Below are 27,472 nucleotides of genomic sequence, written 5' to 3'. Positions count from 1 at the left end.
GGTGTGAGGTGGTAGGCGGGTTTCTGAACCGTCCACAGCCCTCAGATTGATTAGAACAAAAAAGTACCATATCATGAGCATTAGTGAGAACCAATTATATGAAGATAGGTTGAAAATGGGTGAAGTTGTCCTTTAAGGTACGAAACCTCATGTGGCCAGCAGAGGGCAGTGAACTACATAACTTAAATACCAGAGTGCATTTCTGACTGGATGGCTGAGGACTTCTCTAGAATCTCAAAGATGGCCAGTGATAAAAAACAGTTAATAAGGTTTTCTAGCCTCTTGGAGTAAAAACCCTGGGAGTTGTGGAACAGAGCCAAAACACTTGTATCAGAAAAATTAGAATGAATCACTATCATTAGGAATTTATGATTTGTATGTAAAGGTAATCTGGGATTGGACATTGTGCCAAACAGTTTAGGTGGTTAGTTCTGACACAGCAAATTCACTAAGAAAATAAATCATGACATTGATATCATATAGACTTAAACTACAACTTTACCAATGGACGTGACATAGGTCTATAGTATGAAACAGGACACCAGTATGTATTATGACATCAAACCAATATACTGTCAAATCAGTGCTTCATAAGTCCATTGATCGTCTCCTCAAGGGCTATAATTACAGCAACAACAGTCCATTCCATATAGCTACTCTTGGTCTATCTATAAATGCGTGGAATCTGTGTTTACGACAAGGTGCGAGTTTGACCGTGTTCAAAGTAATGTCTTTTAAATGTATTTGCCAGTGAATCACCGTTTACTTATTTATATCCATAATACATTTTTTCCCTTAACCCATTTAGACCTGAGGCCGATTCTATAAACACCTTCTAAATCCTGACTTAAGTTGTGTTAAACTAATCCTGAACTTATCCACACGTTGCACACAAACAGATTAAATAGTTAGTGTATTGATTTTAAAGCATTGTATCGTATCGCTGTAAATGAACGAATATCATCCATGTATCATATTGTCAACCATGTATCGTGATGCGGATCATATCGCTGTTAAAATGTATGATTACACCCCTAATAACTAGATGAATTGAATTCTCAAGATACCCCTTTTTAAGTCCCACATATTACCACATTAAAGAACTACACAAGTTCAATAAACTTTCTCTTTAATGGAATGATTTTTAGAAGCATGTTGGACTTTTGATCCACAAGTTAGTGAGCTATTCATGGTACACAAAAAGACGAGGCAGACAGAAACGGGAACACGCCTAAAGGGCTCATTAAGCTTTGTTTTATGCTTAGTTGTGCGTTGGTGTCGCGCACTGAAAATAGCCAAGTTAAACGCTCGAAAATATTAAATGGATTGGATATTTTTGGTGCATGACACCGGCACACAAATAAGCGTAAATCAGGCTTTAGTTGTAAACATTCAGGACTAAAACGGGAGTGTGGTTCAGAGGCTGCAAGCTTGCAGCTTCTTGTCGGCTATCTTGAGAGAGACCCAGGTGTTGAGCATAGAGGCCCTCAGCTTGCACCACACCAGGTGGTCGCTGAGCCCGAAGATCTGGGCCGCAAACTGGGCAGCAGCGTCGGGGGAGAGGACGGTTGAGCAGCCAAGACCTTCACGGGAGAAATTGGGGATTACAATTTATTCTTAGCCAGGTTCAATTATAACAAACCGTATTATGCATGGCCAAAACCGTTACTTTTCAGGAAATGGAAGAAAAGGAACCTGTGTTCCAATGGATCCAATTAAGTCATTTAGGCACAAGCTTTGGTTAATACTTTACATTTGAATATTTATAAAAAACGGACTTGACACTTTCACTTTAAAAATTGTTTAAAAAATAGCAGTGATACAAGTTCACAACACGTCACGATCCGACGCTTTGTGGGCTTGTAGATTGACTATCATCTCTAGTTTTGCATGACACACTTTTGTACGATTGGATTAATTTACACGCACAGAAAAAGTAAAAAAGATAAGAAATGAAACATGGAGATAGAAGGTTTCTGCCCAACAGCAACGATATGCTTGTGAAAATGACAAACGTGCCAAGCGTTCTGTACACAAGTACAGTGTGCTTACCGCTTGGCATGCGGAGAGATGACCAGACGTCTTGTGCCCCCCAGTCTGGAGTGAGCGGTGGGCAGTTGATGACAGGATACGCCGTGTTCCCCGACATCACAGGACCGAGCCCGTTGCTCCTGCCCGCCACAGCCACAAACACGGTTGGGACGCCATCGCCTGAAAGACAGTGTGGAGGTGAATATACCAGTGGTTCTCAACCTTTTCCTGGATCAGGGCCCACATGAAGACCTCGGGAGGCGTTCGCTGCCCACCCATCTGACCACTTAACACGGCAGCCTTTTCGGCTGCTGCACGGGGACACGGGTCCCTTTAACAATGTGACATCTTATTTACCTGTTGAGGTCAGGGGTTGAGTACTGGCTTATTGACAATGGTGTTAGTTGATAACCTGACAGATGCAAAATGTAGAAATCAATCAACAAAAGAGCTAGCCTCTTATTGAAAAGACAAAGAAGCCAGCACTCAATGTCCTTTCACAATTTAATTTTCGCAATTTTCCTCACCGGGATCAACAACAATCAGCATTCATCAGCGTACGCTTGTGAAAGGACATTTTTGAACACTGGCTGTGCACTTAAAGCCTCTTTGTGTTGTAGGGCTGCAAACTGTCGGCTATTTTCTCAGCAATTATTCTATTGATTCAGTTTTTGATTATCAAGGAGCACGTTTTTTCTTTTTAAAATATATTTTTTCTTCATAATGTATGGAAAGCAGTGCTTGTCAAGCCACTCTGCACATAGTGGTCTGGTCTATTTCACCACCCTCCTTTTGCTGTGTGGTGTGGTTTAAACCAGAGTCTAATGGTTGTAGAAACTGGCTCTGAACACACCAGCAATCATAGTGTTTAATGCATTTTAAAAACATGGACTCATTAGAAAATTCTAGGCGAATATTAATATACATATTAATCCCTGGGGAAATGACCAATTCATTTTTCATAATCAATTTAATCGATTAGTTGTGAGTTAGTGTTGCACCCGACTGTGTGATTGCTCACCCTCGTACTGAGCCTTGATGCGGAGCGTCTCATCTGGCCCTTTGTGAGCAGAGGTCACTCTCATGATGCAGGGGATTCCGTATGAGGTGCAGGCCTTCTTGATCTTCTCACAGTGGGCCATGTCTGAGGTGGAACCCATCAGAACCACCACCCGCCCACTGGCCTGGGGCTCCAGCAGCAGCTGAGGACACCAGCACCAAAACAGTCCTCATTACAACCACTAACTTTTAGTGTTTTTGTTTGTTCTTTTGTTTGTTTTTCCTTCATAATGTATGGAAAGCAGTGCTTGTCCAGCCACTCTGCATAGTGGTCTGGTCTATTTCACCACACTCCTGTTGCTGTGTGGTGTGGTTTAAACCAGAGTCTAATGGTTGTAGAAACTAGCTCTGAACACACCAGCAATCATAGTGTTTAACGCAATTGAAAAACATGGACTTATTTGAAAAGTCTAGGTGTACATTAGTCCCTGGAGAAAAGATCAATGAATGAAATTCAAAAAGTCCGGTCCATGACTTAAAATTTCAAAGACTAATTAAACAAATGAACGTTGCCATCGACAGGAAAATGTTTATATATGGCCAGCAAAAGCTGTGAAGAGACAACGACATGTATTGACACTGGTATGGTCCTTAAGCACCATCAACCTGGCGTCCCCATTTTGGCCATGTCATTATAGGGAAAAACAGGTCAATAAGGTTGACTGTGGGTTACTGCGGACACTTGGGATATGTGTCATGTCTGAAATAGCACTAAAATCTGGCCAAGTAAATGTTCCACTATGTCATTACGACATGTTGATTCTGGGCAAACACTGGGGCCTGTTCTGACAAGAAAACAAAGCTGATAATTTCATGTCTGAGGTTAAAGGAAAAACTGCTCAGCAATATTAGAGAGAGGGGGTTTAGCCGGGTTCAGTCATTGTACCTTGACCCTTTCAGAGACCCACTCAAAGTTCCTCTTCACCATCTGCATTGCCTCGGGTGTCACTTCTTTAAGGTCCCTGTACACCTGAGGAAGCAGAGAATTCATTCATCTGACAGTCTCCCGGAGAAGCAGCTCAAACAATGACAATACATTTCGTTGCTGAAGGGCAGAAACATTGCATCTCCATATTTCAACTTTTGTCATTAAGAACCACTACCACTTACTTTGTATGTTGAATGTCACGCAAAAGTAGGCTAACTAAAATAACCAGATCTACAAGCTTGTAGAGCAGCTATTTTTGCATTTTTTTTTGCTATAAGTGGTTAATTTTGTTAAAAGTGTTTTTTTAAATAAATATTGAACCAATGAAAAGTAATAACAAGAGCTTGTGACAACAATATATTTTTTCTTCATAATGTATGGAAAGCAGTGCTTGTCCAGCCACTCTGCATAGTGGTCTGGTCTATTTCACCACCCTCCTGTTGCTGTGTGGTGTGGTTTAAACCAGAGTCTAATGGTTGTAGAAACTGGCTCTGAACACACCAGCAATTGTAGTGTTTAAGGCATTAAAACTGGGAAAGAATCTGTGTAATTTTTTTTAATATATATATATATATATATATATATATATATATATATATATATATATATATATATATATATATATATATATATATACACATTTTTTTTTTATCAGGTGTTTCAGAAACCTCTCAGGATCTTTTGGACATACAAGGTTTTCACCTGACAGCGACCATTTGCTAACTTGAGAAGAAGCGAGGACACTCATAATTCCTCACCTGCTTATCTTTCTGCTGGCTTCGGTCTCCCGCTGGCCACAACCTCCATGAATCATTGTCGATCACATCAGCCAGGACAATCTCCTTAGTGGTCACATTCACTCCAAACTCAATCTGTGACAAAAAGCAGCACATCAGTCTTTAGCAGTGGTGGAAAAAATACTATTTTTTTTTTCTTAAGTAAAAGTATCAATACTGCAATGTAGAAATACTCTGTTAGAAGTAAACGTCCAAAATTTACTTTAATAAAAGTACAAAAGTATTGGTATCAAAATGTATCGCATCGCAACGTATTGTGAGCTTGTAGATCAGCCATTTTCAAATGGCCGAAATTTATATAGGGCTTAAGTGGGTAATGTATGTTTTGTAATAATAAATCTTTAAAGTAACTAGTAGTAACTAAAGTTCTCAAATAAATGTAGGGAGTAAAAGTAAAAAGTACTGAAAATTGGAAATACTCCAGTAAAGTAAAAAATCACACCCTGTGTGAAGGTAGCGGCACCTTGATACATTTTGTCATCGATATGTGTTTATAATGTGTTTATAGCCATGTGTCACGTGAAGCTTGACCAATCACTTTGTTGACGGGTCTGACCAATCAGAACGTTGACGGGTCTGACCAATCAGAACGTTGACGGGTCTGACCAATCAGAACGTTGACGGTGAACACGGACAAAGTCAGGTATAGAGCAGGATCCGCTCTATACCTAAAGGTTGACGGGTCTGACCAATCAGAACGTTGACGGGTCTGACCAATCAGAACGTTGACGGTGAACACGGACAAAGTCAGGTATAGAGCAGGATCCGCTCTATACCTAAAGGTATAGAGCGGCTAGCGCCGCTAAAAATACCTCAAAATTGTACTGTAGTACAGTACTTAAGTAAATGTACTTAGTTACTTAACACCACTGGTCTTTAGTTTGGCATTTAGTTTCACACCAGCTCGTCGTGAAGAAGCTAACAGAATCTTTAGGCACCATGAACGCACATAGCCAGCAGAGGGCAGTGAATAACCACATACCTTCATATCAACCAGAGTGCAGTTCTGGGTGGCCCAGGCCTTCTCTAGAATCTCAAAGATGGCCACGGTGCTGCGATTCATTATGTCCACCTCACACTGGCCAATGGTGAGCCCGGCCAGGCAGAACTTTGTCTCCAGCAGCTGCTCCTCTGACCATTGTGGATCGTTGTTGGCATCATCCTACAGCAACACATTACATGGGGAAAGAAGTTTGGGGTTGAGTTCACAGGGACAGTTACTTTGAAGTCAAGTTGCTAAGTTGTAGTGTCAATCAACAGACAAAAGTTAACATTTAGAAAATAACTGGGTCACTAGTCACGATTTTACAGTGTATCAAACTGGAGGTCCTAGAAATCAAATTAAAAAGTCGAGTCACTGAATTAAACTATACTGTAACACCAATCTACAATGTAAAATGCTCAGTGCTCATTTAACTCGTGTATAGATATTATGGAACAAAATGGACCCGTAAGGTCTATAACTCTCAGAGTTACTTTTGTTTGTTTTTCCTTTTTCATAATGTATGGACAGCAGTGCTTGTCCAGCCACTCTGACTGCATATAGTGGTCTGGTCTATTTCACCATCCTGTTGCTGTGGTTTAAACCAGAGTCTAATGGTTGTAAAAACTGGCTCTGAACACACCAGCAATCATAGTGTTTAATGTATTTTGAAAACATGGACTTATTTGAAAGGTCTAGGCGAATATTAGCCCCTGGAAAAAAGATCAATGTATGAATGAAATTCAAAACGTCCAGTCCATGACTTGGACTGGATGAAAATTCCAAAGACTTATTTAACAAATTAACATTGCCATTAACAGGTAATGTTAATGGCAATGCAACTCGCAAGAGTTACAGACCCGTAAGGGTCCATTTGCCCGCTGGTGGTCCCCGGACCCCCAACGTTGAGAACCAGTGGGCCACAGTGACTTGTATCAACCCAGAGGGAATAATGCACAACTTGCACACCTTGAAGAACATCTCCATCTTGAGAGGAGAGAAGCGGTAGCCCTCTTTCACTCCTGGGTTCCTCTTGAGGAAGGATCCGGTGGCGACTCTGCGACACACCCATTCAATGGGAATCATCTCACAGCGTGCCGCGATGAACGCTGTGTCTGAGTGCTGCTTCACAAAGGCAGTCTTAATGCCTGGGGAACATTACAAAGTAAAAATGAAGAAACATTTAACTGTAATTATTAAACATATTTTTTTTATTTTACACACAATTGCACTCAAGGACCACAATGCTGGGAGGCACTCTGGTGAACTCTGTGGAGTCCTTTAAGTTCCTGGGCATTACCATCTCCCAGGACCTGAAGTGGGAACTGAACATCATGACCCTCCTGAAAAAGGCACAGCAGAGACTGTTCTTCCTGCGGCAACTGAGGAAGTACAGACTGTCAAGGGCTATGATGACCCGTTTTTACTCGGCCATCATTGAGTCCATCCTCACCCACTCCATCATCACCTGGTTCCCCGCTGCAGCTGCAAAAGATCTCGTCAAGCTGCAGCGGGTGATTCGGTCCGCAGAGAGGGTGATCGGCCGTCCCCTGCCCTCCCTCAAGTCCCTGCACGACTCCAGGGCACTGAGGAGGGCAAGAAAGATCATGGCTGACCCCTCCCACCCTGGCCACGGCCTCCTCACCCTGCTCCCCTCTGGAAGAAGGATGCGGTTGCTGAAGGCCACCACAGCACGCCACAGACTCAGCTTCTTCCCCTCAGCTGCCAGGCTGCTCAATGAGTCTGGCTTCCCTCCTCCCCCGCCCCCAAGGGCCACTGAAACCTGACATTGGCAATGACATTGCACTACTGAACACTATGGCACTTTATATTATCTATTTCTTGCACAATGTTGTTGGTGTTGTTGGTATTTATGTTATATATGTGAAAAAAGATTGAAACACAATCATGCATTGTCAAAGCAAATTCCTATGTGTATTACACAATGGCAAATAAAGGAATCTGAATCTGAATCTGAATGGAAATACACTCTTCTTGGTCTTCATTATGTTTTACAAATTATGTACATGTATTTTTGTGAATAAAGACTAAGAGACACAATATTGTTTACTTAAAAGTAGCAACACCCCCCCCCCCCCAGGTTAAGGTCTTTTGATGCCACAAGTTTTCACACACACACACACACACACACACACACACACACACACACACACACACACACACACACGACTCCACCATAACTCAGGTTAAGGTATTTTGATGCCACAAGTTTACTTTACAAATTAGTCTTTTACAGCCGGACAGGACAATACATTTAAACTCATTTTGCAGTCATAATATGCTGTGACTCATGTCCCATGACCGATTCAAGAGCAAATTGGAGTCTCAAGTCTTTAATCAAACACTAACATTTCAATTACTGACATTTACTCTCAGTAATGTGCTATGAAAGCCGTGCCAGCTCTCAGATGAAGTGTGAGTGTTGTACTGGTCACGTTCTGGGTAATGATGTGCAGCCAGGTCTCAAGTCACAAGAAAGCAATAATTGCTACAGTCCAGGGACACATGAGCCACACACTCATGAAGGACACATGGGTTACACTTAGGCTTAGCCAATTAACTTTGAGATACTCTTTTTTTTTATTAAGTGCAAGGCCACACAGATAACGTGAATAGTTATGAATTAATTCCAGTCCAGGCATCCCTCTCAGTCTCACCTGACTCCTGCAGCAACTGGAAAATGCAGCTGGTGGTTTTGTTGGCGATGGCGGCCTTGCCTTCCATCTGGTCCTTCCTCACGGCATTGCCGGCGGTGATCTGGTCCTTGGACTGGACCAGAACCGAGCCGGGCTGGTCCACGAGTTCGAAGATCTCTTTCGTCTTCCCCTCGTTCAGTTTCTCGCCAATTCTCAGTTCTAAAGAAAAAACACAGGCCATACATCCCCCATTGCACCATTAAATGACTGGTTGTCAACTTGGATCAGATCATATGCTGTGATTTATAGCCTACAGTGGTTAAGCATTGTGTCGCGTCCCAAAAATAGCAGATCTACAAGTTCATAATACCTCGCATCGCAAACGCCTTGTGAACTTGTAGATCTTCTATTTTCATACGCCTCGATTTATAGCCTACATTGGTTAAGCATTGTGTGTGTCGCGTCCCGAAAATAGCGAATCTACAAGCTATTCGAATGTAGCCTACTTTCGGACAGAAACTTGTAGGAGAAAACACCCACGCTTGAATGGATGGATGCTAGAGAGCAAGTGAACTTGTAGCCTACCTTGTGTCGAGGCCATTGTTGTAGTTTTGGAAAACCTGTATTGCTGGAAGAAAACAACACAAACAAATCTTAAAAGATCTAATTCCAACACGTAACAAAAAACACAGAACTTGCAGACAAAAAGTTAAGTTTCCTCACGAGGGGGAATGTGGAAAGAAAGCAGAGAGTTGCTGTTGCTGCACGCTAGGAGAACATGAAAGTGGAGTAGTAGTGTGGGATGTGGGTCGCAGCCAATCAGAGCCCGGCGTCGACAAGCCCCACCAATCACAGCCCGCCGTCGACCCGCACCCCACCAATCACGGCGTCGCACTGCTCGACACGTGGGGTGAAAACTTTCTCATCACTTCCAAATGTGGCCGAACTGCGCTGGCAACTTTGTTTCTGTATATCACCCGGGCGATTGTTTGTGTCGCCGCTACGAGCTTTAAATCTCAAGCTGTTTAATCGATACATCGTATCGGGAGGAAGACAAGACGATGCACGGCAGGTCGAATCGCGTTATAAGACGATAAGTCAAGTATTTGATTCGGGGGAGAGAAAAAAAAGATGTATCTGTGGTCCTGTATCCGTGCGTGAGAGCGTAGTGTGTAAAGTAACGTGTGGTGTCTATTATTTAGCACGTGGTCCGCTCGCAGTGCTCTAACTATCTGTCACGGTAGCAGCACGAGACGAGACAACCAGGACCAGGACCAGGGCCGGGAGCAGCCAGGAGGACAAGCCGAGGATGGAGTTCGAGGAGTCGGGCATCTTTGAGGAGTGCGGCGTGTTCGGATGCGTAGCCACTGGAGAGTGGCCCACGCAACTGGAAGTGGCCCAGATCCTCACGTTGGGACTGGTGGCCTTACAACACAGGTATGTATGTCAATGGGTGATGGTGAGTGTTGTTAGAAAAAGATGGTATCAAAGTAGGGTCCGGGGACCCTCCACGGGTCGGGACCTTGAGAGGGTTCCAGGGGGGTCCCCAGGTCCAGGAGGAATAGTTTAGGCACAATATTGTTTTGGTTATTTTCGAAAAATGTTGACAAATGTTGACAAACCTCTATTATGGAAGTTATGGGGGTCCCTAGCTGGCACAAAATCTTCAAGTGCGGGACTGCAGTGAAATAGGCTATATTTGGGTGCTTGAACCACTGATTAAAAGGACAAGTTTGAATTAAGACAAACAACGCGCATTGTGAAGGTGAATTTCATTTTGCATCATTAAGGCTGATGAGTGAAATTGAGTCGTGAAAACAACACAACCACTGCATGTTCCAACTTTTACCCAGCTTTCTTAATTCATATTCAATTCATATTCAACAGAGAAACTGTGTATGCTACTTGTGTTGCATGGCGTGGGAAACATGATGATCCACATGGTGTAACTAATGAACAGTGATGTGATGTGTCATGACTCATGTTGTGTTGTCATGTGATGTCATTATAAGTTGCTGTTATTCAGTAGTTTCTCAAACTTTTTCGTGCCAAGGACCCACAAATTAATATATTTGGCCACCGACCCCCATCTGAAAATATTTTGTGCCAGAGACCCCCAGAAGAGAAGTAATAAGAGAAAAAAATAATTCAAAATCTTCCAAACATTTCTTTTAAAAAATAACAGATGTACAAGCTTGCACACCGAGCTTGTACATCTGCTATTTTTACTGGGGACCCCCAGGAACTCTCCCCCAAGGACCCCTGGGGGTCTCCGGACCCCACTTTGAATCAACAGTGATTTGTTGTTGTCATGTGATGTCATTATCAGTTGCAGTCATGTTACCTTACCTGTCTCTCTGCTAGATGATTATGTCTCTCTGCCTGATGATTAGGCGCTGCCATTGAACAAACTGAATTAATCTCTATTATAGGGATGTGATCCTCCTGCTCCTGTTTACACACAGACTCGGCATCGACAGGCCCATTATCCATTCTTTTTACTTTTTTGTTTGTGCCATCTGAAAATAAAGAAGCAAGATATTAAATGTTCTGCTTATTTTTGCCATAGTAATAAACGTGCAACATAAGTACATGCAATTATCAGACCACCTTTGAAAGAGTTAAATGTGCATCCTGGCCCCTTACATGAAGGATAGGCATTTGGGCATTGTTTTGTTTACAGATTATGTTTTGGTCTGTCATGTCAAGGAGTAGTTCACCCCAAAAAAATGTGTTACACACCCCATGAAGCCTTGAATTCATGGAGATTTTTTAGTTTTTGTCACGGTCCTAAACCAATAGTTTGATGACCAGGTCATTGGTCAGCAGAAAATAAGTCATGTTTTTGGGTGAACTGCTCCTATTAACAGCAGATATTCAAGGGCTAATTCATAAAACAATCATAACTTGCAGTATATTCATAAAATACCTCATATATGAAGATATTACATGCACAATACCTGGATTTCTGTGATTTATTTTCTTTCCAAGGCAGAAAATGCCATTTTCCTTACATTTAAGCAGTGCATATAAAGAGCCAACGTAATTCTGTAAGAATGGCCATCATGAGTGAAGCTCTGAGTACATGGTCTGTAATTTCATTGTCATTTGGCCTCTGATAAAGAACTACACAATTAATGTATTCCCCCCTTTGTCAGCACTTGGCAGTTAAGTGTAACCCTCCCCTTTTACCATCATTTGATTAGGAGGCTTCATGTCAGGCAGGTCACATGACATGACTCACATATTATAAAGCCTCGGGGTGATTGTGACCCTATAACTGTTTTCTCATGACATCTTTTAAACACGAAGAGCCCAGGTCAATACATACCTTGGTTCATAGCTTTCCGCTTCAGACCTCTGACTGTTGGCATGATGGCATCTCCTGACATAGTTTCAGTTTGCCCTGCAAAGTACAACATACAACTAATTTAGGGGCTTTGGGCTAATATTTTTCATTTTGAAGTTGCATAATGAGGAGGAATGTAGACTAGTAAGGATCCTCAGGGTTTTTTAGAGTGTTAGTGGTTGACTATTCATGAACCCTAGAGATGAATAGTGGAGCTGTGTCAAGAATTCTTCCGATATTGTAAAGTCTTGAGCAGGCCATTTAAAAATGTTCTATTGACGGGTTCAACAAAAAAATATATACTGGGGAAGCTAACAACATAACCCTGAATAATGTATAACCTCATGTGAAAATGTAAGTGTAAAATGTTTCACACTCCTCACGCTGAAGCTACAAAATATTGTGCACGTGTCTTATGATTTTTGCCTTGATATGATATACTCAACTGATACTGCAAGGCTGAACAAAACTAATTGTTGTGCCAAATATACCCTGCACGGCACCTCTGCTCTGGTTAGTTAGAATGATTTCTACTTATTTTTCATTAGGCAGTCTCATGCAAAATTTGTATAATATAGTTAAATTGGCTATCTCAGCACTGCCAGACTGATGTTCAAAATAGATGGCTATCTTAAGTACTTTCATATTGGATAGGGATGAATTAGAACATTGGGCTCACTCAAAATGAATCCTTGTAGTTGTTGATCCAAGCCTCCCTTGCCTGTGTTCAGCCTTGACTCTGCATTGTGTAGTGAAAGCTCTAGGCTTTTAGTACATGTGCTGAACTCAGGATTCGCAGTTCTTCCTTCAGTAACTTCAACCACTGAAGTTGCTGTATCCACATGGGCCATGTTGACCTCTGTAAGGCTGCTCTCCTCACAGCTGGCCAACATGCTGAACCCGGAAGACTCCGTGTGTTGTTCTACAAATCCTGCGCGGGGTGGTGATATGTTATCTGCGTGATTCATAATGGCGTCCACCTCGTCGTAGAACCTCATGAGGCGTCGTGGATCGGTGCTGTGCGTGCTGTCCGCCTTGCCCCTCTGGAGGGAGCGGTACAGGTACTTGAGGTTTTTGTATTTGGTGTGGCACTGTTTCCAGTCGCGCTCGACGCCCTGCTGCATCAACCTATTGGAGATCTGGACGAAGATGTCCCTCTTCCTGGTCGAGCTCTCCAGCTGTCTGCACACGGACTCCTCGGACCAAACCTGGATCAGCGCTCGCACCTCCTGGTCGCTCCAGTTGCGGCCTGTGTCCGACACCGTGACCACGTGAAACTGGCCAGAGGCGGACGGATCTGTGGATGAGGGATAGGCATCCAGAGCAGCAGAGTGCAACATCTGAGAGAACACATCGATTGTTGCAGATATTTGTCAACAGATAAGTTGATTCAGCTTACCTGCTCCGTTCCACCTGCCCTCTGTCTCAACATCAATGTCGTACTCGTCACTGTTGTCGTCTAAAATGAGAATGTGTAAAGTCAGAGCTTGAAGGCGGACATTGTCTTACAATCGTCCGTGTACTTGCACCTTTCAGACTGATTACTCACCATCATCAATTTCGATCACCAGTTCATTCTCAGGCCCCCTCGTATCTGTGGTGGGCTCTGCCGGCAACCTCCACCTGCCTGCTGTTGTTTCTCCGTCATGCGGGTCTTCTTGAGCGACGTTCTCCAGCTCTTTGTCTAGCAGGATGGCCTCCACCTCATCAAAGAACTTCATGTACTTCCCCGGGCCTCCGGCTCCGCCGCCTCCGGCCGCCTGAGCACTCTTGGCCGTCTTGTACTCGTACTTGAGGTTTTTGTATTTGGTCCGGCATTGTTTCCAGTTGCGCACCACTCCGAAGCCTCGCTGCATCTGGCGGGCCATCTCCTGGAAGACAGACTTGTTGCGCAGTGTGCCCCTCAGGCGCTGCCGAATCCGCCGGTCGGCCCAGACACACAGCAGCGCCCGGACCTCCTCGTCGGTCCAGTGCCGGCCTCCCTCTCTGGCCACGTACTGCGAGTAAGTGAGACCTCCGTGGCCGTGAGCTTTGATCCCTGTACAAAGAAATGTTTTCTGTGAGATAAACTGTGTACATAATTTTGTAGCAAATGTTTTATCTTAATTTTTGCACTATTTATTTGCGAAAAACCATTAACTTAAAGCAGCAATACTTTTTTTTTTATCAATAAAATGTAAATGTGTCCAATCTGTGTGATATTGTATGTTAATACAATATAACTTATACAATTGGGGTGGTTGTATTTCGTCTCCCTGCTCTTCTATTGAGATCCTGTGTCTAGGTGAGACATGACCTTTGACACGATCCTGTTTCAGCACTCGCGAAGGAGACCCGGGTTCAAATCCGGGGTAGAAGAGGAAAGTTACGTAGTGCAGATTTAATCCAAAGTTTCTGTTTTTAAGTATATTGCAAAATCTAACCTGGACTGTAACCTTTATGGGTCCATATTTACACTCCACGTTTAAATGAACACCCAAGATTGTACAGTGTAAAATCCATAAGATCCATTAGAATCAGGTCAGCTGACATGAGCTTTGCTCCATTGTAATCATTAACCACTTAAATCCTATATAGTATACTTGTAGTCCGGGATCCCCTAGGCCTCTATACCTGATCCTCTAGTATTTTCCCTCTACACCAAATCTCTTGTGAGCTTGTTAGATCTGCTGTTTGTTTGCGCCAAATGTTGGCCCCAGAAAAGGAATGCCAGTGTTTGTGTCGACAGTTACCTTCCTGCATCGTAACAGCGCCCCCTGAGGCCACTATTCCTTCCTCCTCTTCCTCCCAGCTCTCTCTTGACCCCCCGGCAGCAGAGGTCAGCGGGGGATGGCTGCCGTAGTGTTGTTGTTGCTGTGAAGTGGCTGCTGAATGTGCTGATGGCTCTGCAGTCTTCCTGCTCTGCTGCAGCAGCCCCATGCGCCTGCACTGGGCCTGACACTCCCTCCAGCTGCGCGCCACACTGAGCCTCCTCAGGCGCTCTGACATCAACTCAAACGTGGCTCTGCTGCCGCTCTCCCCCGCGTGCTGCGGAGCTCCCAGCTCCTCGCACACCGAGAGCAGGGCAAGAGCCTCCGTCTCCCCCCACTGCCTCTCGGCCGCCGACCCGCCGTTCACTTCCATCACCTCCTCGAGACCTCCTCCTCTTTGTGTCTCCACTCGCCTCTCCATGTTTTGAGCTGACCTGGAAACGCTTTCCCCCTCTCCCCCCATCCCCCCGCCCTCTCTACCCTCTCTGCTGCACGGTTCCCTAGGCAACCAGGCGGTTAAGCCTGTAAGGAACGCCCTGTGTGGAACGGAGCGGCCTCACTACTGGCTTAAGCTGTGTGGTGTGGGGGGGCGGGACCCACTGTAATCTGAGAAGCATAGCTTCAGCGAATAGGCTGCCTGGAGCTGCAGCGAGACGGCTCTCTATATAAGGCACACTGCAGCTCACATATGCAAACATCCGCAAAGCTCTGTGTCGTTACTGGGATACCACACTCATCAAACTAGTTTGGTGAACCACAAGCGTTTGGCATGAAGCAGGAAGGAGCTTGTTCAGACGGGTGGAATCGCTTGTGTGCCTCCTTGACTCTTCACACGCCTGTTAAGGCTCACAGTTGCTTTGAAAAGTTTGTCAGCTTAAAGGAGGCAGATTAAATGGGGATGAAACCCTAGGCTGATTTAGTAGTTTGTTTTCCAGTTCAGGTTGTAAAACGACAGCAGGTTAAAAAGCATAAGAATGACTTATAGTACACCCTGATGTAAGCCACACAGTTGCAGCTAATTAAATTAATAAAAGGTGTGTTAGATTTAGGTGTGTCAATGCCGTCTATGCCTGTCACATATACTTCGGCTGATTTCCAATGTGCCCCCTAAAGCCTTAACCCATTTAGACCTCAGGCCGATTCTATAAATGTTTTCTAAACAGTTTACTGAAAAACATGTTGCTATATCAGTGGTGCTCAAACAAAAGGACCCCCAAAATTATATGTATTTGGCTGCAGTCGTCCATCCAAAAATATGTTGTTCCACTGACCCCCAGAAGAAAAGATTTAAGTTTAAAATGTTTGCTTAAAAAAATTATGTATATTCAAAGATTTGCTATTTCTTTTTTTTTTTAAGTAGCTGATCTACAAGCTCCTATGAGCTTGTATATCTGCTTTTTTGAATAGCCAACCAATTGGATAGGAAAAATAGAGATATATAGTGTGTGTATATATGTGTGTGTGTGTGTGTGTGTGTGTAGCCATATATATATATATATATATATATATATATATATATATATATATATATATATATTAAAACATGACCGGTTTTAGGGTTAAACCCTGAACCCTCACAGACTTAATTGACATCGCAAGTTCTCCAGGTATAAAAGGGATGGGACAGCACTTTGAAGATGAGTTCTTCAGTCATGACACTTTCCATAACTTACATTCTTACAGAGTGTTTACAGTCAGTGCTTTAAAGGATGTGAGTTGTTGTTGTTATATTCTTTAAATGTGTGTGTAGATTATTTGTTTAATATTTCCATATTCTTTATATATTTACTTTACTAATTTCTTATCTCTTGTGCCTAATTGTTTACTAAATATATATCCTCCATTCTGTGAGACTGGACAGAAAGCACTGCTGTTTGTTGATATGACATATTTGCATACTTAATGATTGACGTTTTGAGGATACCCTGCTATCCCCTTATTTAATGCTATAACTCTATGAATTTGGCAAAGTCTGCATCAATGCAGACTTACTGAAAGGATGTATAAAGGGCTCTGCAAGAGTTCTCATGCACTTGACGATTTGATAGTGGGACAGCCCTTTAGCTCTCATGGACTTTACGTGAACACGTGTTTAAGTCAGTGAGTCTGTAAGGGGGACATTGAAAATGGGCCTTGGTCGCACGATAGCCGACCTACAAGCTCAAAGCGAACACGTTGCGTTGCTGAGTTTCATGCTGTTTAAATGGCTGAAATGTAAAGCCTGGCTGGCATATTATACAACCATAATGATGTATCGTAATGATAATATGATTTGTATGTGAATTATGTTTGTGCCTCCATAGGGGCCAGGAAAGTGCCGGAATTGTCACATGTAATGGAGCCAGTCCACCAACATACACAGCCCTTAAGGTAAAATGAATTCTTCTTTGCAGTTTGTGGGCATGCCATCGCATTCAGATATGTCTGTGTGTGTAGTCGCTGGCCCTCATTTATCAATGGAGCGTAAAAAACGGCGTATTTTTTGCCATGAATTCGCCCGTAGGGCAACGTCAAAGTCACATTTATGAAGCGATCCTATTCGGAGCTTTGATAAATCTGACGGCTGAAACCGAGCGCCATTTAGATAACACACCCTTGAATATTCTCAAAACGCCCCGATTTTACGACATGAAGAACCAGAATACGACCAAACAACGCATGAAGTTTCCCCCCGCTTGCCTCGCTCCCTTTCATGTCCGCGTCTGACGTACACACACACACACACACGCATGCACACGCACCTACTTGCAATGCAAGCCCAAGACAAGTGTAGCATTGGCACTCAGGAAACTGCAATCTTTCATGTATTCCGTGATGGTACAATCTTTGTCAAATAGCCTACATGAGGGTTAAATGTCCGATCTCTCGCGGTGGCCCAAATGAATCCACAGCATGAAGAATAACCTGCGCTGGTCAAAGGTTTGGAGTGTCAGGTTTATATTTATATCCTCAACCCAGCCCAGGTTGTATAACTCCATAGGACACGCTACTGTAAGTTTCGAGACCTTGCTGTCCATAAAAAGATTACAGCGGCGCGGCCGTGTCAGTCCCAGTCTGGACTCCTCGTATATTTCGAAAATAGCAGATCTACAAGCTCACAACGCGTTGCGACGCGACCCGTTGTGAGCTTGTAGGTCTGCTATTTTCAAATAGCCAATGCAGACAGATCTGCCAGCTTAACCTAATGACTGTTAAAGCATTTTGTTTAAAATAGTTTAAAAAATGTTATATTTTCACAGGGATTATTTATTAGTGAGTTAGATTATACATTTAGGAGTGGATATATGTTCAGATGCCTGTCAGACGGTCAGACAATGCTGCTCGGCAGGTCTACAATGGAACAAACGGGTGCAGCCAAAGCCAACAACTGCTCCCGAGCAGACGTGAGATCTGTGCGGGCCGTACACTGAACTGAAAGTCAGGATATATTGATAAATGCAGAAAGTTGCGGTGATCTCGCTGTACGCCCATTATTTGGTCTGCACCGCGTTGATAAATGAGGGCCATTGTGTTTACAGAGGAAACACACAACATATAAATGCATGGACCAACATTTGGGGTAAAAAGGAAAAAAAAAAAAGATTAGCACAGCTACAGTCACAATGGAGTGGAGACGGTGACCTTATCGACCATCGCCTCATGTGAATCACAATTGCACATTCCAGATTGAATTTTAGCCTGGTTAGAAGCTTTGGACATATTATACTGAGTTCCCATGAAACTTTGAATTCATGAGCTGAAGATTTAGTATAGCTCTAGGCCTATTTTATACTTAATACGTTTGTACGATGATGTTCCAAAAATAGCTAAATTAGCCCATTTACAAGCTCACAACACATTGTGAGCCTGTATATCTGCTTTTTATTTGTGAAAAGTAAAAAAAAAAATCTGTGGAAGTCTTTGCCTATAATGGCGTGCCCCAAAATAGGGACTCCAGGTTGAAAGTGCTCAAGCTTCAAATGTATTTATGCGTTGCATGTCCAACTCCTCTAAATGCGCCTCCTTTTCATTCCTGTAGGGCATGGGGCTGGTGAGCACCGCTTTCCCACCAGAAGCCTTGTTGAAACTTCGCCATGGTAACCTGGGAATAGGCCACAACCGCTACTCCACCACGGGCAACTCGGAGCTGCAGAACTGCCAACCCTTTGTGGTGGACACTCTGCACGGCAAGATTGCGGTAGCGCACAATGGAGAGCTGGTCAATGCTTCTGCACTGCGCAAAAAGGTTGGCATTGTCTGGAGCGCACAGCCTGATGCACGGCGCTGCCATTAGCCTGCATTCATCACATTCTTTGCACATTGTAGACCTAGCTTACCACTTGGTGGAACATCGTAAAAACTGAAACAGCCCATTTTAGCAGGTGCTTAGACATGTGCATTTATGACAAAGCAGCCTGCAATGCTGACACATCTCTGTGAATGGTCCAGTCATGGAGTGATGCTTATGAATTACTATAAAATCAGCAGTGGTGGGAAGTAACTAAGTACATTTAGTCACAAGCACACCACTTAAGTACAATTCTTTAATCTTACTTGAGTATTACTTAATACTTAACTCTGCTGTATCTCAGAGGCAATATTGTACTTTTTACTCCACTACAATTATGCTACAACTTAAGTTAATGGTTATTTTAGTTTGCAGATTTAGATAATCAATATAAAACATTAGGGGATAAATGATTGTGTATTGTTACAGGCGAAGATACCCAGCCACACATAGTAATTCAAATCAGCCCACCTTTCCCATCTGCAACATTAAAGTGATGAACACATCAATGCATTACTAATTGCAATCCAGTAATATGACCGCACAATCGGCCATTCTACATAATGAGAACGTTTACATTTGGCACTGTAAGTGTATTTATATGCCAATATTTTTGTACTTTTACTACTTTTACCAATAAGTAAAAATCTCTACATTGTGGTTTTGCTACTTGCTTGCTAAGTAAAAAATCATCCACCACTGATAATCAATATCCAGTTACTCTGTGTGTGTGTGTGTGTGTGTGTGTGTGTGTGTGTGTGTGTGTGTGTGTGTGTGTGTGTGTGTGTGTGTGTGTGTGTGTGTGTGTGTGTGTGTGTGTGTGTGTGTGTGTGTGTGTGGTGCAGGTGATGCGTCATGGTGTAGGCCTGTCCACTAGCTCAGACAGTGAACTCATCACTCAGTTGCTGGCGTTGACTCCACCTATGGAGGAGCTGGATGCACCTGACTGGGTCGCCAGGTAGGTGTCCTCTCATTGGTGAAAAGTGTTCATACATTTTCAAACACTTAAAAAAAATAGCAGGAATCACTGATCTACAAACCTTCCACTATTTCATCAAACATTTTGAAAGTATAAAGTTATTCATAATGATAATAATATAGCGCCTTTCAAGAGAAAGATTGGCTTTGACTGACATATTAGATATGTCTGTCATTTTTTCTTTTGCCCTTTGCCCTATCGCCAGGTAGGTGTTTGTCACAGCGAGCCACCTTGCAGGGGAACCTTCCTGAACATCCAGTCGATTTAGCCTACTGCCTACTTCCAATTCTTGTTTCTTCTTATAATGCAGAATTAAGAATCTGATGATGGAGACTCCTACGTCTTACTCTCTGCTGGTGATGCACAAAGACGTCATCTACGCTGTCCGTGATCCATATGGAAACAGACCGCTCTGTCTCGGACGACTCGTCCCCGTCTCTAAACTTCACACGTCAGGTACTAAGGCTCTGTGTATTTGAGTGACAGTGGCTCAGAATGTAGAGCGGCCGCTTTGAAATCAGAAGGTTCCCAGGTTCAATTCCCTGCATTAGTGTCTTAAGTGTCCTTGAGCAAGACACTGAGCCTTTTTTCACCGCTGTGGATGGTGCTGTGAATCGTCAGTCAATCATACGGTTTTGTTTCACCAATTCCACTCACCTTCTCTTCTCCGCACAAATCCTGTTTGTAATGTGGTGGAACTCATTCTTGCCATCAGCCAGTTCCCTGTTCTTCTGAACCCAAGCTTTCATATTTGCTTTCATGTTTTTCTTGCTTGTCGCACCCACACACAAGTGCATTGAGCAACACTTCAATTACGACTGTGTAGCTGACCACACTTCGTCGCTTTGTAGCTCTTGTCACTGCTAGTGTGAATGCAGCATGAAGCGAATAGCACGGCATGTGTAAACACCTGTGACCTGCCTGTAACGTGCTGTGACTTTTTGAGAACTCAAGGGGAACATTGTGTAGTTGTACATGCTATTACAAGCCACCAACTTTAAACTACTTGTCAAGGTCCCTTACAGTGCATATCACACTTCATTCAGCAGAGGCCTCACTTATCTATTGTAAGGGTATCACAAGACTGGGGCCCCAGCGCGTTGACATCCCCGCTGTAAACAGGGCTGTTTCATCAGGGGCCACTGGGTCAGTGGTGCAGGCAGGTGAATCATTAATTGACCCCTCTGACCCTTTCAGGTGCAGGCGAGGGAGACACAGAGGGCTGGGTGGTGTCATCAGAGTCCTGCAGCTTCCAGTCCATTGGAGCCAAGTGAGTTCCACCATCACTCATGCACACAGTTCAGTGGTCTCACACAATGACAAAGACAATAACAATACCGTCTTAACACGGTCGAGATGATAACACAAACATGTCCCTTAACTAAATGAACCCTATCGTCCCTCTGGGCACTTATAGTTGGCAATCATTTGTCAAAGTAGCCAATCTTCAAGCTCATAACGCGTCACATCACAACGTGTTGTGTGCTTGTAGATTGGCTGTTTTCGGTGAAGCGATTTGTTTTAGAGGGGGTAAGGCTGTGCAGGTTTAATTTTTTCTTACTTTTCTCCAGTCTTTCTTTTGCAGTCTTACAAAAGTCACTCCATATACGATTGATGGTTCTAATATATAATGGTTAGGATGGTTAAATGCAGAGGACAAATGTCCTGTATGTGGAACTGTACAGTGACAAAATACCCAAATAATTAGGTCTAAATGAATAATTATCATTAAGACTAATGCAAAAGAAGAGTATGATTTTATTCATAAAAACCTGTATTTTCTTTAAAGTTTGTCAATCACCTATATGAGCTTGTCCTCACCATGTTAACCACTTAAACCCTATATACCTCATTGACTGGGGTCCCCCAGGGCTTTGTCCCCTCCTTTTTCCCATTACATGGGAAATGATTATACACTGACTAAAGCCTGACTTTATAGTCAGGCTTTATAAGTCGAAAACACGACCCATTTTTTGCTTGAAAATCTGTTATTTTTGGCCATCACATTTGAAGTGTATATTAGGCACATGTAGTCTGGTGGTTTTTTACCTTTTTTGTTTTCGGTCGTCAGGTATTACAGAGAAATCCTGCCTGGAGAGATTGCCCAGATCTCCAAACATGGAGTCAAAACACTGACCGTTGTCCCTCGTCCCGAGGGAGACCTCCCTGCTTTCTGCATTTTTGAATATGTTTACTTTGCCAGACCAGACTCCATTTTTGAAGGTAGGAATATTGTACAAATATTATAAAATACTTATTTTATAGAAATAATTGTCCAAAATAGGGAAAATAGCTGATCGCCTAATTTTTGACAATCTGTGAAACATTTAAAATAAAATGTATATTGTCACAATGCAATATTATCTTCACAATATCGATTTTGAGGTACTTATATCGTGACATATAGTCATTTTGTCCATATTCTGTATAATATCGCCCTGGACTTAATGTCACAGCTTTGTAATAGTATCAGGAAAATGACACCTTTCATGAGCAGTGAAAGCATTGGTAGCAGGTTCCCCCCGTGTGCATAGTTTGAAGTTTGTTGACTCCATTGTGTTGCAGGACAGATGGTTTATACTGTCCGCCAGCGCTGCGGTCGGCAGTTGGCCATCGAAGCGCCGACAGAGGCAGATGTGGTCGGCACCGTGCCAGAGTCTGCCACCCCGGCAGCACTGGGATACGCTCAGCAGGTCTGTGTGGAAGCCGCTGCCATTGTTCTCTGCAAATGCCACTAAATGCTCCCAACAAAGACACAAAATTGACAGTTATTTCCTGCCGCCCCCTGGACTAGATTTGTTTTCCCACACCACACAAACATTGATTCGCCACCGACGGGTGGAAACCTTGTATGTCCAAAACCACTTTCGCTTTAAAGAATTGTCAAAAATGGCGGATCACAACGCATTGCAAGCTTGTAGATCAGCTATTTTTGCTATTCTGTGTAACACGAAGTAGGGCATTAATTTACGAAAAAATAAGTTGGAGATACAAGGTTTCTGCCCGACAGCGACGATATGATGTTGCAGAGAGCAACACACACACATCACACTGTGAAGTGTAATGGCTGATTTGTACTTGGTTGCGCGCTGCTATTTGATAAGGGTGTTCAACTAAGAATAAATCACCCTTAAATGGGGTGTATTTGTTGAAAGAAAAAGGTTTTAGTTAAAAAGTTAAAGCTCTCGATTGTATTCTGATTTCTATAGTGTTTGTTTGTTCAGTAACAGGGGTCTTCCCATCTCTTTAGTAAACCGAAAATACATTTTGAGTTTGGGATACCAATTGTATTTTATCAGGAGAGAGAACACCTCAAAGATAATTTATCAGCTTCAATTTTATTGTTCAGTTCCAGATTTGTCTGCTCATGTTTTTTCATCACTTCCCATTTCAATTGTTTATCCTGTATCATAGTTGTATGAGTTCTCTTTTCTTATTCGCTAAAGTTAGTAACCCGACCTGAAAATGTATTTTCTGTTTATATAGCGCTGTTGCTGAACAAACACACTATAGCAATCACTATATATATAGGTCACTAATGGAATGATGGAGCTATTTAGCACTTATTTGAAGAAAAAAAAAGCTATCACGTACACCCCCTTTTAATGAGTTTACATGTACAGTCCTGGAAGTCTGTGGAGCAGAGTATCTGTGGATTGGCAAAAAAAGCCCACGTGGGCCTGACGGTGAGTCCCTGGTTCGATTCCCGGCCGGCCGGCCGGCCCATTTGCTGCATGTCATTCCACTCTGTCCACTATGTTTCCTGTCTCTCTCAACAGTCTATCAAATAAAGGCTTACAAATTACAGGTATGCTTAGGTCACATAGCCCATAGTAGTCTTCCTAGATGTGAAAAGTGTGTAATGAATGGTGAGGCCAATTTGGCACAATTGACAAAACAAAACACAACTGAGAACTGACCAATACCTGTTTTTGTGGTTTATAGAGCCCCCTGCTGCAAGTACAAGGGTATTGAACTAGCCTGATTATCAGACCGAAGCTGCGTGGAGCTTCAGTCTGACATTGGCTGCAGTGTCCGCGATTCCGCGAGGGAGGGGATTCGAATTTCCCTAAACCAATCACAAGAGATTCACGATTCCGCCTACATCTGACGTCATCGTACAGCTTGTTTTAGCAGATATTCACTGATTGGCTTGTCGTTAGACCACTCCCACCTCCGACTCTGATTTGTCAGGTATCTCTTCGATCGCGAAAAGCCATAGGCTGACATTATAATGCCAGACCAAGAGGAGCTCACTCATAGAGTGGGCGGGGTCTATGGGCTGGAACCAGGCTAGTATTGAACATAACGCAGCATTGATTCATCGGGGTCACAATTTCAATAACTTAACCCATTAAAACCTGAGGCCGATTCTACAAATGCCTTCTCAATCAGTAGTTCTCACACTTTCAAGATCTTTCAAAAATGTTTGAAAATAGCAGATATACAAGCTTGCAGCCGCTTGCAAGCTTGTATATCTGCTATTTTTGAATAGCCAACGCTAAAATCTAAAATGACCCAGATGCTTTCCCGGTTTTAATGGGGTTTAAGCCAGTATCTGCAAAATAAATTGTTGTACGTTTAAGTGTAAGAATGGCTGTGTTCCACCTCATATCTCTGGCAAGGATTTTATTTATTTTGTATCTGTTTTCTTCTCTCCTATATCTGCAGTCGGGGCTGCCATACATTGAAGTTCTATGTAAGAATCGCTACGTTGGGAGAACATTTATTCAGCCAAACACCCGTCTGAGGCAGCTGGGTGTGGCCAAGAAGTTTGGAGCATTAACAGACAACTTTGCTGGGAAACGGGTGGTTCTAATTGATGACTCGATTGTCAGGGGAAACACTATTGCGCCCATAATAAAATTGCTAAAGGAAGCAGGGGCAAAAGAGGTGAGTTTTCAAGAGTGCAACCTGCAGTAAACCAATAGTACTAAATAAGTATTATATTGTCACTGTCGGGCAGAAACCTTGTATCTGATACTTGTTTCCACTATTGTTGAAAAACTTAAGCCTATAATAACATGCCTAAAATGGGAACACCAGGTTTAAAGTGGTCAAGTCTGTCTGTGGGTTTTATAAATATTTAACCAATGAAAAGTATTAACACAAGCTTATGACTAAAACACTACAATGGATGTATTGGTATGCAGGTTATTTTCTATTTACTGAAAAGTAACCGTTTTGGACATACAAGGTTTTCACCGGACAGCGGCGATATTATCTAAATATTCACAGACTCACTTGGTATGTTGTTTCTCAGGTCCATATCAGAGTTGCCTCTCCACCCATCAGGTACCCGTGCTACATGGGTATTAACATTCCAACCAAGGAAGAGCTCATCGCCAACAGGCCTGAGTTCAAGGACATTGCTGGATACATTGGTGAGTGCTTTGTTACTGGCACCATTTAATCTCTGTCTCTCTCAGCTCTAAAATAAACTGAAAGTACATTTTCAGGTCAGAATACCAATTTCATCCAATCAGGATAGAGAACTCATACGGGATACATGATAAACAAGTGAAATTGGAAATGATGACACAAAGAAATGAGCAAACAGAATTGGAACTGGAACGCTATAACATTTTAGCTGATAAATGGATTCTCTCTCTTGATTGAATGAAATTGGCAACCCACCTTCAAATTTATTTTTTGTTTAGTAATGACCTGGAGAGACGGCGAGACTCCTGTTATTGAACAAACACTCTATAGCACACTTAATATATAGCTTTTGTTTTCACAAAAAAAAAAACGTTTTACCATAAAGTATCACTTGCGATACCTATTATTGTTTTTCCTTGGAGATGTGCTGCTTTGTGGACATTTGAAATCAAAACACACAACAGACTTTGTCTTGTCCAACACCGCTTTATGCAGGTGCCGACAGCGTTCAGTATCTGACGGTGGAGGGCTTGTTGGCAGCAGTCCAGGGGGGAATCGCCTCCATGCAGGAGAAGGACGAGATGATCAACACCAGTAACAAACCTCGCCGGAGAGTTGGCCACTGCACCGCCTGTCTGACAGGGAAATACCCCGTGGAGCTGGAGTGGTGACCGCCTGCCTGGCGCACAACACATGTGTAACGGGAAGAGCACAGTTGAGCTGCAGGAGCAGAAACAGCTCTGTGATTTACTGCAAGGCAGTGCTCATGCTGTCCTGACCCACACAGAACATCTTACTCTAGGGCAGTGTTTCTCACCCCCCCCCCCCCACATTGATATGAATTAGGCCAGTTAGTACTCTTAACTTTTTTAATTTCAAGGACTCTCATAACTCTTGAGTTACAGACCGGTGACGGTCTATTTGGAACCCTCTCAAGGAACCCTGAAGGTCCCTGGACCCCATTTGAGAACCTCTGCATTAGGCCACGGAGCCCATGTTGAGTTCTTTTTAATCTTTGGGAGCCCTGTGTTAATTTAACTCTGACACTGCACACTGAGTTACAAACCCATATGGGTCCATTTGGTTCCTAATTATCGATCCTTTAGCTGGGGGACCCCCTGGACCCCACTTTGAGAACCACTGCTCTAGAGTATACTTGACTAACGCCTGGACTGTCAATGACAATTACTCCAAAAATACATGTAAAGCAGCAGTTTATGCTTTGTTTCAAACAGGGTGATATTGCAGGTTATACTACTAGATAGACAATAGAGTACCGAAGTCCTGACATCACTCCCACTACCCCTGGGTTAGGAGTTATTTGGGGAATCTTAGATTGCGTCATATAAGAACTGTTCCAAAAAGAAACAAATAAGCCCAGCGATTCTGTCAGGTATGCGACACTGTGTCGTTTATGATATTCAGTTACATTTGATAGCGTCTGTTTGGAGATATATATTTTTTTCTTACTCTTTGGATAAATTAGTACTTTTTCACCCCCAGTTGATGCTTCATATCATGAGTAAAACGCCCGGCTGATTTGTTTATTTTTGGAACACAGTTCTTATATGACGCGATCTAAGATTCCCTTATTTCCAAGGTAAAAATATCTCTGACCCAGGGGGATAGTGATCTCTAGTGGCCGTGATGTCAGACTTCAGTGCTCTTATTATATTGTGGAGGTCCTTTCATGGCCCCATGTAAACCAAATGTTTCCAAACCACTCGTTAAAATCATGCGTCTGATTTTGCACCTTATGTGTGTTGTTCCAAGACTTAACCTCCCACATATTTTGATACAAGATGCTGTATAAGTGAAAAACAAAACGCACAACTCTTTCGACCAAAATTGAGCTTAGAACTCTTTGCTGTTACTTATAAAGCCTGGTTTACTTGAGGTACAGTGTTCTTTGTTGCATGACAGAAGTCTTTTCCCCTAACCACACTAACCAATGTACACAGAGAGACGGTTGCTGTGTTGTATGTCTGAAAGGGGTTGACTGAAACCTTGAATGGTTTTCTCAAAGCTGCAATAAAACATTCCATAAATAAAAATGTCATCTTGATGGCTTGAATTTCTTAAATGGGACGAAGTCTGACATCAAACCCTGGGATCAAGTAATCCCATAAACAAGAACTTTGTTCCAAAAAAAGGTTTGATATTAGTTTTGTGATTTGTAGGTGGCCTTGTATTTCAACCTCTTTGGATAACTTATACTTTTCTGGCATCAGTTTGCTTGGTAACCATATGGCCAACTATTTTTGAAGCAGCTCTGATATTAAGTAATTAGG

At 42.9% G+C, this 27,472-nt stretch overlaps 2 protein-coding genes across 3 annotated transcripts; one reads left to right on the top strand and one right to left on the bottom strand.

The window, feature by feature from the left end:
- Window positions 1-1,112: 1,112 nt before the first annotated feature.
- paics (phosphoribosylaminoimidazole carboxylase, phosphoribosylaminoimidazole succinocarboxamide synthetase) lies at window positions 1,113-15,006 on the bottom strand. 2 transcript variants are annotated; one of them, XM_084067774.1, is made up of 15 exons: window positions 14,536-15,006; window positions 13,353-13,841; window positions 13,203-13,262; window positions 12,483-13,100; window positions 11,786-11,860; window positions 10,804-10,973; window positions 9,040-9,082; window positions 8,476-8,673; window positions 6,767-6,945; window positions 5,798-5,977; window positions 4,777-4,890; window positions 3,977-4,060; window positions 3,053-3,233; window positions 2,053-2,211; window positions 1,113-1,583 (listed from the first exon to the last, which is right to left on the bottom strand). In XM_084067774.1, exons 1-15 carry the CDS (start codon window positions 14,972-14,974, stop codon window positions 1,417-1,419), a joined length of 3,156 nt encoding a protein of 1,051 aa, XP_083923900.1. In that variant the 5' UTR covers window positions 14,975-15,006; the 3' UTR covers window positions 1,113-1,416. The 2 variants fall into 2 exon arrangements, with proteins under 2 accessions (XP_083923900.1, XP_083923901.1); XM_084067775.1 differs by lacking the exons at window positions 10,804-10,973; window positions 11,786-11,860; window positions 12,483-13,100; ... (1 more) ...; window positions 13,353-13,841; window positions 14,536-15,006 and adding an exon at window positions 9,178-9,314.
- Window positions 9,390-27,235, top strand: ppat (phosphoribosyl pyrophosphate amidotransferase). The gene is made up of 11 exons (XM_084067776.1): window positions 9,390-9,891; window positions 16,857-16,923; window positions 18,572-18,778; window positions 19,666-19,778; window positions 20,110-20,255; window positions 20,997-21,069; window positions 21,871-22,022; window positions 22,365-22,492; window positions 24,471-24,692; window positions 25,063-25,183; window positions 25,677-27,235. The coding sequence occupies exons 1-11, from the start codon at window positions 9,764-9,766 to the stop codon at window positions 25,850-25,852; spliced, it is 1,533 nt and encodes a 510-aa protein (XP_083923902.1). The 5' UTR covers window positions 9,390-9,763; the 3' UTR covers window positions 25,853-27,235.
- The last annotated feature ends 237 nt before the right edge of the window (window positions 27,236-27,472 follow it).

The sequence above is a fragment of the Gymnoscopelus microlampas genome, assembly GCF_963454915.1.
Source record: "Gymnoscopelus microlampas genome assembly, chromosome: 9".
In the NCBI taxonomy this organism is placed as follows: Eukaryota; Metazoa; Chordata; class Actinopteri; order Myctophiformes; family Myctophidae; genus Gymnoscopelus; species Gymnoscopelus microlampas.
Note: the sequence above shows the minus strand (reverse complement) of the source record. Positions and strands in the feature narration are given on the sequence as shown.

Coding starts and splice junctions, on each gene's coding strand:
- ppat (XM_084067776.1), top strand. CDS start 9,764: ATGGAGTTCGAGGAGTCGGGCATCTTTGAGGAGTGCGGCGTGTTCGGA. Junction 9,892..16,856: donor CTGGTGGCCTTACAACACAG/GTATGTATGTCA, acceptor GTGCCTCCATAG/GGGCCAGGAAAGTGCCGGAA. Junction 16,924..18,571: donor CAACATACACAGCCCTTAAG/GTAAAATGAATT, acceptor TCATTCCTGTAG/GGCATGGGGCTGGTGAGCAC.
- paics (XM_084067774.1), bottom strand. CDS start 14,974: ATGGAGAGGCGAGTGGAGACACAAAGAGGAGGAGGTCTCGAGGAGGTG. Junction 6,946..8,475: donor CCAGTTGCTGCAGGAGTCAG/GTGAGACTGAGA, acceptor AATGTTCCCCAG/GCATTAAGACTGCCTTTGTG. Junction 3,234..3,976: donor GGGTCTCTGAAAGGGTCAAG/GTACAATGACTG, acceptor TGGTGTCCTCAG/CTGCTGCTGGAGCCCCAGGC.